Genomic DNA, 16,679 nt, shown 5'->3' with positions numbered 1-16,679 from the left:
AGTTTACGATATATTAATTAGAGATACATATGCTTATCACTGTACTTCTGTCCCAGGCAAAAACTGAAGCAATTTTACCAGCTCCTTCCCCTGTTATTCCAAGGCTTACCCTGAGGGTGGGCGCTGGCCAGGACAAGATGTGAGTACTCTTTTTTTTAATTATCTAGAGTGGTCATATTGTTTATATTAAGAGAAGGACCAGTGCCATTTAATCTAAAAACAGGTATTTATTTTCGATAGTAACATTTGCTGAGTTTAGTTCTTTAATTTCCTCATTGAAACTATAACTCAAAACGTGCGTTATCATCTCCAATTCATTTGATACTGGAGTTACTGCAATAACATAATTTTGCTAATGATGGGAAAGTGCAGTATTGAATGAATAAATTACAATTTTAACTAGCAACAATTCTACCATAGCAAGGATTTTATATATTAATAGTTGAAATTTCCTATTCACTTCTGTAGGTCTGTTCTGCGTGTGCAGCATGCTTTCATTATATTTATCTTCTCAGATCTCTTTAGCTGGGCCAAATATAACAGCTTAATTAGTAGAGGGGTGGGTGATTAAAAGGGAGACGATTGTGTGGATGAACAAGATCAGTTGAGGGAATGGCCATTTTCACCACCTATCTGCCAGCTTCATAATATGCTCCTAATAATATGGCAGTATGTGGAGTTGATGGAACTATAAGCATTGGAATCATATATAATAATTTGTGATATCTGTCTGCCACAGTTTATAAAAAAAAAAAAAAAGCTTTTTGTTCCAGTGTCTTATATGGTCTATAAGTGCTGTACAAGGCAGCCTGGGACCGACCCTTTTCTTTGGAATCTAAGCTTCGGTGACTTCATAAAGTTCTATTTTAGTGACTTCATGAATGAAGGTAGGGAGGCAGAGAACAATCAATTCAGCATCTCATGGGACAGGGAGGCAATCTCAGATCTGCAGCTTGAAAGCATAAGCTATTGGAACGAGGGAGGACTCAGAAACATCTTTTAAAACATTCAGTAGTAATTCAGTTAAATATTTATCCTCTTAGTATATTAGAATATAATTCTGGACTCCAGCAATAGCTGAATTTATCCACGGAGCCCTACAGCCAAGAAAAGTCCTAAATTGACCACAGGTCCACAGCCGTGGCTCAGTGGGTAGCACCCTCGCTTCTGAGTCAGAAGGTTGTGGGTTCAAGTCCCACTCGAAACTTGAATATAAAAATGTAGGCTGACACTCCAGTGCTGCACTGTCAGAGGTGCTGTCTTTCCGATGAGGCATTAAACCTCAGGTGGATGTAAAAGATCCCAGGCCACTATTTCGAAGAGGAGCAGGGGAGTTAACCCCGGTGTCCTGGGGCTAATATTTATCCCTCAATCAACATCACTAAAACCGATTATCTGGCCATTATCACATTGCTGTTTGTGGGAGCTTGCTGTGCGCAAGTTAGCTTCTGCGTTTCCTAAATTACAACAGTGACTACATTTCAAAAAGTACTTTATTGGCTGTAAAGCGCTTTGGGGCATCTGGTGGTTATGAAAGCGCTATATAAATGCAAGTCCTTCTTTCTTTGAGTTAGCTAATCTTAGCTGGGATGGGAGTAGGAATGTTCATTAGTCTCCACACACCTGGCTTAGAGACTGTTAAGAATCAAGTAAGGTACCTACTTCTGATCACTTGCTGGATGTATGGAATTTGGGTGCAGACAGGATCCCGCTCTCTTGTGATGGCCTCTCCATTTGAATAGCCTAGCACCACTCACTGAGAAGTGAAAACACTCTATTGTATTTTTTAGCTGGTTTCAACTAAACTAAGCCCGGACGTACTAAGTCCTCCTGGCTGGCCTCCGACATTCTACCTTGCGTAAACTTGAGGTCGTCCAAAACTCGGCTGCCCGTGTCCTAACTCGCACCAAGTCCCGTTCACCCATCACCCCTGTGCTCACTGACCTACATTGGCTCCCGGTTAAGCAACGCCTGATTTCAAAATTCTCATCCTTGTTTTCAAATCTCTCCATGGCCTTGCCCCTCCCTATCTCTAATCTCGTCCAGCCCCACAACCCTGCGCTCCCCCCCCCCCCCCCCCCCCCCCGGAGATAGCTATGCTCCTCTAATTCTGCCCTCTTGAGCATCCCTGATTATAATCGCTCAACCATTGGTGGCCGTGCCTTCTGTTGCCTGGGCCCTAAACTCTGGAATTCCCTCCCTAAACCTCTCTGCCTCTCTCTCCCCCTTTTAAGATGCTCTTTAAAACCTACCTCTGTAAGAAATAGCTGTTAGATTCAAAGATGGGTTTTAATTCTTAGAGCAGAGACTGACCGCATGCAGCCGGGAACAGAGAGCAGAAATGCCAGCAAGGTCGAATATCGAGCATCAAAAGACAAATAGAAGTGATGAGGGAATCGTAAAATGCAAAACATCACAGGGTGGTGGGATAATAGACAAAAATGGAGCTGAAAAGTCATAAAATGTCCTTAAAGAAACATAACAAAACATTCCTCAGAAAGATAAGAGGGAGGCCTCGTCAGCCACGCAGAAAGGGACGGCGAGGGATGCCTTCCCGCTTCACAATTGGACAATAGGATGGGGGATCTAATGATTGACACCAGGTGATTACCAGCCCACCGAAATAACTATAAATATAGACGACCGAGAGGGGAAATCAGGCAGTCAGGGGCGAAAGCTTCCCCGAGGTGACTACAGCCTAACACCTTGGTCAAGTTTAGCCTCTGAGGTGGCTGACGGCCTCACACCTCCAACAGCTTGAGAGATGACCCAACGGAAGTGACCACTGCAGCAGACTGCAGGAATCCACCCAATCCGAGACCACGGTACTGCCTCCCCGTCCGTCCGGTCTTGGCTTTCCGCTTCGGGAGTCGTAGATCGCTCTCTACTGTCACGGGTTGTATGTCTATTATACTCAGCTTAAACCAAATATAATATCTGATTATGCTTTAAAACTGTAGCTCTTTAATAAAAGCCTTGCAACTCCTAAAACCCTGTTGGGTAATCTGTGTGAGCCTGTGATACTAATCTTACACCTCTTTAACCAAGCTTTTGGTCAATGCCCTAATTTCTCATGTGGCTCGGTGACATTTTTTTGTCTTTTAATACACCTGTGAAGCGCCTTGGGACGTTTTACTACATTAAAGGTGCTATATAAATACAAGTTGTTGTTGTTGTTGGCGCCCACAAAAATTTACAGCCAGTTAAGTACTTTTTGAAGTGTAGTCATTGTTGTAATGTAGGAAACGTGGCAGCCAATTTGCGCACAGCAAGCTTCCACAAACAGCAATGTGATAATGACCAAATAATCTGTTTTTAGTGATGTTGATTGAGGGATAAATATTGGCCAGGATAACTCCCCTGCTCCTCTTCGAAATAGTGCCGTGGGATCTTTTACGTCCACCTGAGAGAGCAGACGGGGCCTCGTTTTAACGTCTCATCTGAAAGACGGCCCCTCCGACAGTGCAGCTCTCCCTCAGTACTCAATAGTGGATACTCTGAATATTGTGAGTGGTGAGAAGCAAAGTTCCAAACTAGTATTCATGGTCAAAAATAAGGCAGTGGTGCTGGAATATCTGTGTTATGACACATGATACTCCGTGCAGCTTTACAACTGGCTCAAAGGTATTGCAACCACTGAGGATACAGCTAACTCCCACACAGCACATTCCTTCAGTAGCAAAGAGAGAGAAAAACACATATGCCAACACTAAGAACATGCCTACGGCTCTCTCGCGGCTATGGCTGTTCCTATATTTCGTGGAAACGCTGGAAGAGAGATGTTTCCCATAATTGTGGACGTCTGCAATTTTAAAAAATACCTTCCAAAGAGATTCTCTGAGAGCATACGAGAACAGTAGAGTCATGAATTACCGCTATATAAAAAACTGAATTTTTAAAATAATGGTAATTTAAAAATCATTAGTATTGGAATTAATTCCAAATGACAATTGTTATAGCTTTCAAATTAGAGTTACAGTGGAATCTGATTCTAGCAATCTGTTTGAACCGGTCCCCAAAGATCACTATAGCCGGATACTCTAAATCTGAATCTGAACCGTACTGAGAGCCAGCATTCCTGTTTAAATTTAACTTTTAGGCATTCTTTTCCCATTAACTTTTAAAATGTTATTCATCAGCCTTTATTTAAGTGCAGCTTTTCCCTGATAGAAAGGTGTTTTGTGTGATGTATGCATCAGCTCCTTACCGATCAACTGTTTAAATTCCCACTATGCTTTCTCTGTACCAGGACCGGCAGTTTCAGTAACAAAGAGCAAAGGATTACCACTACCTCCCCGGTACAAACTAATCAGTGCAGCCAAACAGGCTTAATCTAAATGGGTTTTGGCAAACAGCATTTGTCCTCATGATCACTACAAGCTGATGCCACTGTATAAAATCAATCAGATGGGTGTGTTATTTCAAAGTGAAGGAATTAGCATTATAAAACAGTGCAATGAAATAACAATTGGAAAAGCACAACTGTAATACCAATGCCTACTGTACATATTCACTGAGTGCGTGAGTGCTGTCCTTGAGAAACTCCATAAAAAATTAATTATATTAGTGCAATCTATTCGTTTTAAGATGGTTGCTTAAGCACTGCGTACTCTGAGATTGCCCAAAACTGGTTGGAATCTGTAAATTGTGCAATAAAACTTTCAAAGGTGTCATTTGCTGTACAAGAGACGGGAAACCCATCTGAAGTAATATTAGGTTACCAAGTTCAGGTTCTGTCATTGAGGAAAGAAATCAGTGACTGTTCCCCTACAAAAAACCTGAGCAACAGGTTCAACTAAATTCCCATTAGTTTTCAGTGATTAACAGGATCATGGACTGAGCGCAATAGGAGTGGGGGCGGGGGGGGGGGGGAATAGTGAGAGGGAATGAAAGCAAAGAGCAACTAAAGAGAGGCTGGGAATGTCAGTACTTACTAATGCACAAAGCAAAAAAGGTGCACATACTGGAAATAAAAAATGAAAATGCTAGAAATGTCTGTCACATCTAATAGGAAAAGACAGGGAAAAAAATCATAGTATGTGCTGTCTCGTGAATTCCGAGACAGTGATCCAGCCTTGCGGTTTAGATGACAAACCTAAATCACTTATGAATTAATGTCACCTGAACCCCCAAGATTATGTTGCTGTCTTGTATTTCACTGATAAGTATGCAGTGTTCTTTAAGTACATTCCCAAGATGTTTGTCATCGTGAATTAGTAGCAGTTGACTGTACTTGTGGGTAGAAATGAAAAAAAAACGTTGCATGTGGCTCCTGTCTCGGAACTGAAGGTGGTGACCTGAGACAGTTTGGTTGACTTTATAATGACACTAATGATGTGTGAGAATGAAACACAGTGATCAGTTGTATATTGTAGTACTTAAGTGATTGACCCCAAGGCCAGAAGATGATGGGTTTTGTTCCAGGGCAGTCTGTCCCCCAGTGTAATTACTTTTAGGAATGTAGCATGACTACATACACAGAGCACAAGATGAGTTGCCCATTTCAGTCTGTGTACAGTCTTCTATCAATCAGTTACACATTGTCAAGAATATGAAACTGTTAACTCAACAGTTTGAAAATTATTGTAAACTCTCTGGTTTTTGAGAGTACGATTCCCTCACCCCCAAGAATTGGAACTGAACATCTCCGGACAGGTGCTAAGAGTGCAGAAAAGCATCATGCCGCACAAGCACTTGGGAGTTTCATGTAGACCATACCACTCATTGGGAAGGAGATGGGAAATCACTTTTGCTCAACTTGCAACGCAGTCAGTTTTATAATGCCACCCTGCTTATTTTTATAATCTATATACATACACTTGCTTTTATATAGTGCTTTTAATGTAGAAAAACATCCCAAGGCGCTTCACAGAAGCGTAATCAGACAAAAATCTATGTCAAACCAAGGAAAGAGACATGAGGGATGACTAAAATCTTAAAGGAGGAGAGAGAGAGGCAGAGGGATTCAGGGGGAGAATTCCAGAGTGAAGCTCCCAGATGGCAGGAGGCATGCCTGCCAGGGGTAGGTGAAAGAGCGTGGGTGATGCACCGGAGGCCAGAGTTGGAAGGGTTTTGAGGATTATAGAGCTGGAGACGATTACAGAGATAGGGAGGGGTGAGGCCACAACAGGATTCAAACGTGAGGATCAGAATTTTAAATTTGAGGCGTTGGGGAACCAGGATCCAAAGTAGGCCAGGGAGCACAGGGGTAATAGGCGACTATGACTTGGTGCGGGATAGGCTCCGAGCAGCAGAGTTTTGGATGAGCTCATGTTCGTGGGAGGCCGGCCAGGAGAACATTGGAATACCCAAGTCTGGAGGGGATGAAGATGGACTCGGGCAGGGGCGGAGTTGGGCATTGTTAGAGGTGGAAGCGGCTGTCTTTGTGAGGGAGAGGATATGGGATTGGAAGCTCAGCCTTGGGTCAGATAGGATGCTGAGGTTGCGAACAGTCTGATTCAACCAGAGACAGTTCCCAAAGGAAAATAGAATCATAATCTTAGGCTGACACTTCACTGCAGTACTGAGGGAGTGCTGCACTGTTGAAGGTGCTATCTTTCGGATGAGACGTTGAACTGAGGCCGCATCTATCCTCTCAAGTGGATGTAAAAGATTTCATGGCACTTTTCGAAGAGCAGGGAAGTTCTCCCGGTGTCCCGGCCGATATTTATCCCTCAACCAACATCAGTGTTGTTATTTCGGATTTCCAACATCCGCAGTATTTTGCTATCGTATCAGTGGGACCTTGCTGTTTGCAAATTGGCTGCCGCATTTCCCTACATTACAGCAGTGACTACACTTCCAAAAGTATTTCATTAGCCGTAAAGCGATTTGGGATGTACTGAGGTCATGAAAGGCACTATGTCATTGCCAGTTATTCCTTTCTGCAGTCATCTCCTGAAGACGATGACTCAAGCTGCGGTATTGTTCTATGGGCACGTGGCCCTTGGGTACTTTGTCTAAACTGCCATAATGGGAAACTTGCTTTAACTTCTCTAAATCCATTTTTCAACAGATCCAGCAATTACTGCCACATAATGTGAAAAAAACGCCAATATTTGCTTGACTGTTTTACCCACCTTATATATCACTGTACAGAACACTGTAATTGCATGTGTTGATTTTTATTTCATTGAGACCTCTCCCAAGGTGATATGGAGCTTGCCCTGCCTTTCCTTGGATCACAAAAGGTTTGCTGTTGTTGTTGAATGCTGCACATTGTAATAGAAGACTATGTAAAACAAAAGAGGCTAACTGTACTCTGCGAAACAGGATGGGGTCAGAGTGTGGAGCATCTCAGAATCAGATGGAGTTGTAGGGCAGGATTTTCATTGGGCCTTGGGAGGCGTGTGGGGGGTTAAAATCCCAAAATCGGGGGTCCCGACCCCAACCCGCCAGTTTCCATGGCCTCCATGCCAGTTTCAAAGGAGGCGGGTACCCGCCCCGCACTGGGACCCGCCTCCCCGAGGCGGGAAGGGGATTAGTGCCAGTTAACTGCCTGTTAACAGGCAGTTTTTAGCCTAATCCCTATTTTTAATGTTGAAGTGTGGGATTCCCGACGGCTCCAAACCACGCCAAGTTAGAGGAGGCGGACCGTCGGGATGAAGGGCTTGGAGGGGTCGAGATGTCCGGTGTTCAGGTGAGTGATGGGTGCATGAGTGCAAAGGTAAGTGTGTTTGGTGTGTGTAAAGTGTTTAAAGAAGTTTTACTTACATAAGAACATAAGAAATAGGAGCAGGAGTAGGCCAATCGGCCCCTCGAGCCTGCTCCGCCATTCAATAAGATCATGGCTGATCTGATCCTAACCGCCAATCTACTATCACAGAACCATCTCCTGAATCTAACAGAATTAGACACACGAAATAGGAGCAGGATCAGGCTACACGGCCCCTGGGCCCGCTCCGCTACCCACAGGGCCATGACCGATCCGAACCTAGACTCATGTCCAAATTCCTGCCCGCTCCCCGTAACCCTTAATTCCCTTTACTTCTAGGAAACTGTCTATTTCTGTTTTAAATTTATGTAATGTAGCTTCTACAGCTTTTTGGGGCAGCATATTCCATGGACCTACCACCCTCTGAGTGAAGTAGTTCCTCCTCATCTCAGTTTTGAAAGAGCAGCCCCTTATTCTAAGACTATGCCCCCTAGTTCTAGTTTCACCCATCATCGGGAACATCCTCCCCACAGCCACCCGATCCAACCCCTTCACAATCTTATATGTTTCAATAAGATCGCCTCTCATTCTTCTGAACTCCAATGAGTAGAGTCTACTCAACCTCTCCTCATATGTCCATCCCCTCATCCCCGGGATTAACCGAGTGAACCTTCTTTGTACTGACTCGAGAGCAAGTATGTCTTTTCTTAAGTATGGACACCAAAACTGTATGCAGTATTCCAGGTGCGGTCTCACCAATACCTTGTACAACTGAAGCAATACCTCCCTATTTTTATATTCTATCCCCCTAGCAATGAAAGCCAACATTCCATTGGCCTTCTTAATCACTTGCTGCACCTGCATACTAACCTTTTGAGTTTCGTGCACCAGGACCCCCAGATCCCTTTGTACTTCAGTACTTTTCAGTTTCTTGCCATTAAGATAATAACTTGCTCTACGATTTTTCCTGCCAAAGTGCATAACCTCACACTTTCCAGTATTGTATTCCATCTGCCAAATCTCTGCCCACTTACTTAGCCTGTCTATGTCCCCTTGCAGGTTTTTTATGTCCTCCTCACTCACTACTTTCCCTCCCACCTTAGTGTCATCTGCACACTTGGTCCCCTCCTCCAAATCGTTAATATAGATTGTAAAGAGTTGGGGACCCAGCACTGACCCCTGCGGAACGCCACTAGTTACTGATTGCCAGCCTGAGAATGAACCATTTATCCCAACTCTCTGCCTTCTGTTAGATAGCCAATCCTCTATCCATGCCAGAATATTACCCCCAATCCCGTGACTTTTTATCTTAAGCAATAATCTTTTGTGTGGCACCTTGTCAAATGCCTTTTGGAAGTCTAAATACACTACGTCCACTGGTTCCCCTTTATCCACCCTATATGTTACTTCCTCAAAGAACTCCAGCAAATTTGTCAAACATGACTTCCCCTTCATAAAACCATGCTGACTTTGTCCTATTAAATTATGATTATCCAAATGTCCTGTTACTGTCTCCTTAATAATGGACTCCAATATTTTACCTACCACAGATGTTAGGCTAACCGGTCTATAGTTTCCAGTCTTCTGTCTACTGCCCTTTTTAAATAAGGGCGTTACATTAGCAGTTTTCCAGTCTGCCGGGACCTTTGCCGAGTCCAGGGAGTTTTGGAAAATTATTACCAATGCATCCACAATCCCTACCGCCACTTCCCTCAAGACCCTAGGATGTAAGCCATCAGGTCCAGGTGATTTATCCGCCTTGAGTCCCATTATTTTACCGAGTACCACTTCCTTAGTGATTTTGATCGTGTTTAGCTCCTCCCCCCCTATAGCCCCCTGTTTGTCCAGTGTTAGGATATTCTTAGTGTCTTCTACTGTAAAGACTGATACAAAATACTCATTCAGTGTTTTTGCCATCTCCATATTTCCCACCATTAATTTCCCGGTCTCATCCTCTAAGGGACCAACATTTACTTTAGCCACCCTTTTTCTTTTTATATAACTATAAAAACTCTTACTATCTGTTTTTATATTTTTTGCTAATTTACTTTCATAGTCTATCTTCCCTTTCTTAATCTTTTTGTTATTTTTTGCTGTCTTTTAAAGTTTTCCCAATCCTCTCTCCTCCCACTAGATTTGGCTACCTTATGCCCTTGTTTTTAGTCGAATACTATCCTTAATTTCTTTACTTAGCCACGGATGGCTGTCTTTTCTTTTACACCATTTTTTTTGGAAGTTGTAAAATAACTCCTTAAATGTACACCACTGATCATGTATCGTCTTACCCTTTAATCTATTTTCCCAATCCAATCTACTCAATTCCGCTCTCATACCTTCATAGTCTCCTTTATTCAAGCTTAGCACGCTTGTTTGAGATCCAACCTTCTCACCCTCTAATTGAATATGGAATTCAACCATGTTATGGTCACTCATTCCAAGGGGATCCTTTACTAGGACATTTTTAATTAATCCTGTCTCGTTACACAGGACCAGATCTAAGGTTGCTTGCCCCCTGGTCGGTTCAGTTACATACTGCTCAAGAAACCCATCCCTAATACACTCAATGAACTCATCCTCAAGGCAGCCCTGCCCAATTTGATTTGTCCAATTAATATGATAGTTAAAATCCCCCATAATTATAGATGCTCCCTTATTACAAGCCTCAGCTATTTCCTGATTGATACTCCGTCCAACAGAGTTGCAACTGTTCGGAGGCCTATAGACTACGCCCACTAGAGTTTTTTTCCCCTTATTATTTACTTACCTTTACAGCCTTCCTTCCTTCAGGTCTCTGGAGTCCCTCATCTCACCAGCACAGAAAGCAGAATGGCTGCGAGCTGTCAAAAATTGCAGCATTCAGCTTTCTGTTCCAGGGAGATCTCCAAATCACCCTGAGAGAAAGGAATTAACTTAGCGTACAGATTGTCAGTGTTTGACAGCTTCAAACAGCTGTGAAACACTGATATTTCATCTGTCAAAAGGTCTTGACAGTTGAAATATCAATGTGACGTCACCTGTTGCCGGGTGGCCCTTAATTGGCCTGCTGAGCCCGCTGGGCGAGGTCAACAAGGTCAATCAAGTCAAAATCGCGTGGGTTGGCTAGAACTCGATGGAGGCGGGACTACAACCCCGAAAGTTGTAGTCCCGACTCCTCAATGAAAATCCAGCCCGTAGAGTCTGTGGTGTACAGATCCAGAGATACGTGCACATGATGCAACAACAACTTGTATTTATATAGCACCTTTAACGTAGTAAAAGGTCCCAAGGCACTCACAACAGCATTATCAAACAAAATTTGACACCGAGCCTCAGGACAGATGACCAAAAGCTTGGTCAAAGAGGTAAGTTTTAAGGAGCGTCTTAAAGGAGGAAAGAGGGAATTCCAGAGCTTGGGGCCAAGGCAGCTAAAGGCACGACCACCAATGGTTGAGCAATTAAAATTAGGGATGCGCAAGAGGCCAGAATTAGAGGAGCACAGATATCTTGGAGGGTTGTGAGGCTGGAGGAGATTAGAGATAGAGGGGCAAGGCCATGGAGGGATTTGAAAACAAGGATGAGAATTTTAAAATCGAGGCGTTTTTACAAGCAACATTTTTATAGTTCTTTTGACAATGGAAATATATTTATTTTGTAAATTCCTTGCTTATATAGTATCTGCATTCCAATGAAGAATCCTTTTATAATGCTTGAAATCCTGTATAGATAGAAGCACTTGGTATTATAGGAAATCACCAGGTTAGTGGGGCACCATCTCTAGCAGATTTTCCTTCCAAACTCGTGCTTACAGTGTTGCCATGTTGGGAAGAGATGACTCGTGCTGTATTACTTCTACACACCCAAACACTACCTTCATTTTCTACACATGTTGACATGCATACGGTAACACCTCATTCACAATTCTAGTGGTAGGTACAAATTGAGTCCTTTTAAAAGCCAGATAATTTTTTCACTGCAAAGCCTACTCTGGACCAGAATGATTACTCAAGACTTTTGCTGCCTTTACTAACATTTAGAATTTTCTCCAGCTCCAGTGCATGCAAATTCTGTTTGTGCAATATCTTGGCATGAGGCATTAATAATTATTTTAAAGATTATATAATATATATTTTTTTTTGAGGGCGATGTGGCAATGAGTTAGCAACATATTAATAGTTCTGTAAAAATGGAATCTACTTTTAAACTATTTTAACGCTGTTTTCTTCACATGTAAAATCACTGTGTACGTGAAAACTTTTGTCAAATTTTAACAACACTGAGAAAGAGGCTGATGCATTTGATCTTTGTTTAAATTGTTTAAATTTGTGATGTGGTTAGCGTAACCAAATGGGATAGCTGTAGTCTTAAAGTGATAGACAGTTGGGTCCCAAAGGCCATGCCTGCACAATAACTGCTAACCACTTCAACAAAAATATTGTGAAATCACTCTGAGGTTGCATGTGAAGCAGCATTCAGAAGATGTGACCGTCTGGACAGAATACAATTTTTGACCTCATAAGGCTGTTTAACAGGACAGAATGTCACAATATCACTATGATTCACGGCCGGCTTTCTTTTTATAAACCTACAACTACTTGTGTTTACATAGCACCTTTAACATCGTAAAACGAGCGATTATCAAACAAAATTTGACACCGAGCCACGAGATATTAGGACCGGTTTGTTAAAGAGGTAGGTTTTAAGGAGCGTCTTAAAGGAGAGAGAGGTGAAGAGTTTTAGGGAGGGAATTCCAGAGCTTAGGGCCTAGGCAGCTCAAGGCATGGCCACCAATGGTGGAGTGATGAAAATTGGGGATGCGCAAGAGGTCAGAATTGGAGGAGCGCGGAGATCTCGAAAGGTTGTAGGGCTGGAGGAGGTTATAGAGATAGGGAGGGATTTGAAAATGAGGACGAGAATTTTAAAATCAGCGTTGCCAGACTGCAAGCTAATGTAGGTCACGAGCACAGAGGTGATGGGTGAACGGGACTTGGTGCGAGTTAGGAAACAGGCAGCATAATGTTCCTTAATGTAAATAAGTACCCGGAAGCATGCTATTTTTATTAACCTTTGGACACTTTCTAACATATTTCAAATCCTCTTATTTCCGATCCATTTAGCTTAATTATGGCAGTATAGTGTTTTCTACAAGCACAGTATCTCACTATAAACAGTCTGAATTCAGAGTATCCATAAAAATATGGGGAAAGCTTAACAAAAGATTTGCAGCAAAGAATGCAAGTTTATCTATACAAGAATGCTTCTGGCGATGTCACCGCAAAAGTAAAAATAATTTTTTGAAATGTTTAAGTTCCGTGTCAGATTAAAGCTACCAGAAGAGTGATGCTTTGTCCCAGGAGCAATAACATAGTGGAAGGGAAAAAAAACAATGGAGGAAACAATTAAGAGTGATGTGGACTAAAGCCAAAATGAATGATCCTGTAGGCTGATAGACAAACCCAAATGAGGCTTAATTCACTGTCACTGTGAATTCAGGGTTTCCCTGTAAAGAGTTTATCTATAGATGTGATCAACACAAAAATTTAATTGCTTTATTTAATCACTTTAGGAGATCTTATCCTCAATGGATCTGAAATTTAATTGGCTTGTGTAGGTTTTAAACATTTATGTGCTCTATCCAGGTGGCCTTAAAAAAAAAAAAAAAAAAGATCCAGCTAAGGATTTTTTTTAATCATCCTCTGTTCAATAACAACTAGTGGTAGTAATCACTAACTGTGCTAATTTAACTGATTGCTTAAGATTTATTAGTCTTAAAGAAAAGTAGTAGTAGCAAATTACTTTAGTGCCATTGATATTACACAAGTTGTATATCACTTCTGTTGTACCACTGCGACATATCTCTTTAATGTGGATTCAATTAACCCTTTGCACTTCATAGGTAACTTTAATTTATTTCATCTAAATCCTATTAATTCAGTAAAAGTGAGTACTAAGGATAAAGTGTGAATTGCTGCGGTTTGTTTTGTTTTGTTAGCAGATGTTTGAGTGCAGTGAATCCTTTCATAGCATTTATATAGTCAGTTGAGATCAAGTGATCTGAATTCAACAGCTAGTAAGGGTGAAATAACAGAAAACGCCGGAAAAACTCAGCAGGCCAGGCAACATCCGTGGAGAGAGGAAACAGAGTCAACGTTTCAGGTCGAAGACCTTTCGTCACGAAGGTGATTGGCTATGATAAATTGACCCTTAGTGTTAGGGGGATTAAATACGTGGGATTACGGGGATCGGGTGGGATATGTGTCGGTGCAGGCTCGATGGGCCGAAATGGCCTCGATCTGCACTGTGGGGTTTCTGTGATTCTGTGATATACTTCCCAGTCAGGATGGTGTGTGACTTGGAGGGGAACTTGGAGGCGGTGATGTTCCCGTGCGCCTGCTGCCCTTGTCCTTCTAGGTGGTAGCGGGTTTGGGAGGTGCTGCCAAAGCAGCCTTGGCGAGTTGCTGCAGTGCATCTTGTAGATGGTGCACACTGCAGCCACGGTATGCCAGTGGTGGAGGGAGTGAATGTTTAAGGTGGTGGATGGGGTACCAATCAAGCGGGCTGCTTTGTCCTGGATGATGTCGAGCTTCTTGAGTGTTGTTGGAGCTGCACTCATCCAGGCAAGTGGAGAGTATTCCATCACAATCCTGACTTGTGCCTTGTAGATGGTGGAAAGACTTTGGGGAGTCAGGAGGTGAGACACTCTCTGCAGAATACCCAGCCTCTGACCTGCTCTTGTTGCCACAGTATTTATGTGGCTGGCCCAGTTAAGTTTCTGGTCATTGGTCACCCCCAGGATGTTGATGGTGAGGGATTCGGTGATGGTAATGCCGTCGAATGTCATGGGGTGGTGGTTAGATTCTCGCTTGTTGAAGATAGTCATTGTCTGGCACTTGTGTGGCGTGAATGTTACCTGCCACTTAACAGCCCAAGCCTGAATGTCGTTCAGGTCTTGTGGCATGTGGGCATGGAGTGCTTAATTATCTGAGGAGTTGCGAATGGCACTGAACACTGTGCAGTCATCGTCGAACATCCCCATTTCTGACTTTATGACGGAGGGAAGGTCATTGATGAAGCAGCTGAAGATGGTTGGGCCTAGGACACTGCCCTGAGGAACTCCTGCAGCGATGTCCTGGGGCTGTGATGATTGACCTCCAACCACCACAACCATCTTCCTTTGTGCTAGGTATGACTCCAGCCAATGGAGAGTTTTCCTCCCGATTCCCATAGACGTCAGTTTTACAAGGGCTTCTTGATCCACATTCAGTCAAATGCTGCCTTGATGTCAAGGGCAGTCACTCTCACCTCTGGAATTCAGCTCATTTGTCCATGTTTGGACCAAGGCTGTAATGAGGTCTGGAGCCGAGTGGTCTTGGCGGAACCCAAACTGGGCATCAGTGAGCAGGTTATTGGTGAGTAAGTGCCGCTTGATAGCACTGTCGACGACACCTACCATCACTTTGCCAATGATTGAGAGTAGACTGATGGGGTGGTAATTGGCCGGATTGGATTTGTCCTGCTTTTTGTGGACAGGACATACCTGGGCAGATTTCCACATTGTCGGATAGATGTTCTTATGCCAGTGTTGTAGCTGTACTGGAATAGCTTGGCTAGAGGCGCAGCTAGTTCTGGAACACAAGTCTTCAGCACGACAGCCAGGATGTTGTCGGGGGCCCATAGCCTTTGCTGTATCCAGTGCGCTCAGCCGTTTCTTGTTATCACGTGGAGTGAATCAAATTGGCTGAAGACTGGCTTCTATGATGGTGGAAACCTCAGGAGGAGTCAGCACTTCTGGCTGAAGATGGTTGCTAATGCTTCAGCCTTGTCTTTTGCACTCGCGTGCTGGGCTCCACCATCATTGAGGATAGGGATATTCACGGAGCCTCCTCCTCCCGTTAGTAGTTTAATGGTCCAGCACCATTCACGACTGGGTGTGGCAGGACTGCAGAGCTTTGATCTGATCCGTTGATTGTGGGATCGTTTAGCCCTGTCTATAGCATGCTGCTTCTGCTTTTTAGCATGCATGTGTTGCAGCTTCCCCAGGTTAGCACCTCATTTTTAGGTACGCCTGGTGCTGCTCCTGGCATGCTCTTCTACACTCCTTATTGAACCAGGGTTGGTCCCCTGGCTTGATAGTAATGGTAGAGTGAGGAATATGCCGGGCCATGAGGTTATAGATTGTGGTGGAATACAATTCTGCTGCTGCTGATGGCCTGCAGCGCCTCGTGGATGCTCAGTTTTGAGCTGCTAGATCTGTGCTCAATCTATCCCATTTAGCACGGTGGTAGTGCCACACAATGCTGTCATGGACAGATGCATCTGCGACAGGTAGATTGGTGAGGACGAGGTCAAGTAGGTTTTTCCCTCCTGTTGGTTCTCTCACCACCTTTTGCAGGCCCAGACTGGCAGCTATATCCTTCAGGCCAGCTCAGTCAGTAGTGGTGCTACCGAGCCACTCTAGGTGATGGATATTGAAGTCCTCCACCCAGAGTACATTCTGTGCCCTTGCTATTCTCAGTGCTTCTTCCAAGTGGTGTTCCTTGTCCATGCTTGACCTGAAGCCATGAGACTACATGGGGTCTGGAGTCAATGTTGAGGACTCCCAGGGCCACTCCTTCCCGACTGTATACCATAGTGCCGCCACCCCTGGTGGGTCTATCCTGCCGGTGGTACGGGACATTACTGATAGCTTTTTATTCCAGATTGATTTAACTAACTGAATTTAAATTCCACAGCTACCGTGGTGGGATTTGAACTCACGGCTCTGGATTACTAGTCCAGTAACTTAACCACTGTGCTACTGTTCCTGTGGTAATAAGCATTTCTGATCTGTGTCCACTTATGATTTAGCTGCGAGTTGGCTTTAATGTAGCCACAATTGTTACTTTGGAAAAGAAAGTAGGTCTACAAATTTCTATGCTGACTGCTCTGCAGACTCTCGTGTTGCAGGACACTGACTGAGCAGTTCTGCATTGTGGAAGGAAGGCGAATACACTATTTGAGGTAAGCACAGTACCTCCAACTCAGTGTTTTATGCCATTAAACAGTGCAG

General features: G+C 43.5%; 1 protein-coding gene across 3 annotated transcripts in view; it reads left to right on the top strand.

The window, feature by feature from the left end:
• taf3 (TAF3 RNA polymerase II, TATA box binding protein (TBP)-associated facto) overlaps window positions 1-16,679 on the top strand; it is a 203,864-nt gene that overhangs the window by 164,585 nt on the left and 22,600 nt on the right. For all 3 annotated transcript variants that reach the window (XM_086010738.1, XM_086010737.1, XM_086010739.1), the window contains exon 4: window positions 57-139. In XM_086010738.1, the coding sequence (XP_085866864.1) occupies window positions 57-139 (83 nt within the window). The remainder of the gene's footprint in view (window positions 1-56; window positions 140-16,679) is intronic.

This window comes from Somniosus microcephalus, chromosome 17 (genome assembly GCF_052327205.1).
Source record: "Somniosus microcephalus isolate GS21.2 chromosome 17, FLI_Smic_1.0, whole genome shotgun sequence".
NCBI lineage: Eukaryota > Metazoa > Chordata > Chondrichthyes > Squaliformes > Somniosidae > Somniosus > Somniosus microcephalus.
Note: the sequence above shows the minus strand (reverse complement) of the source record. Positions and strands in the feature narration are given on the sequence as shown.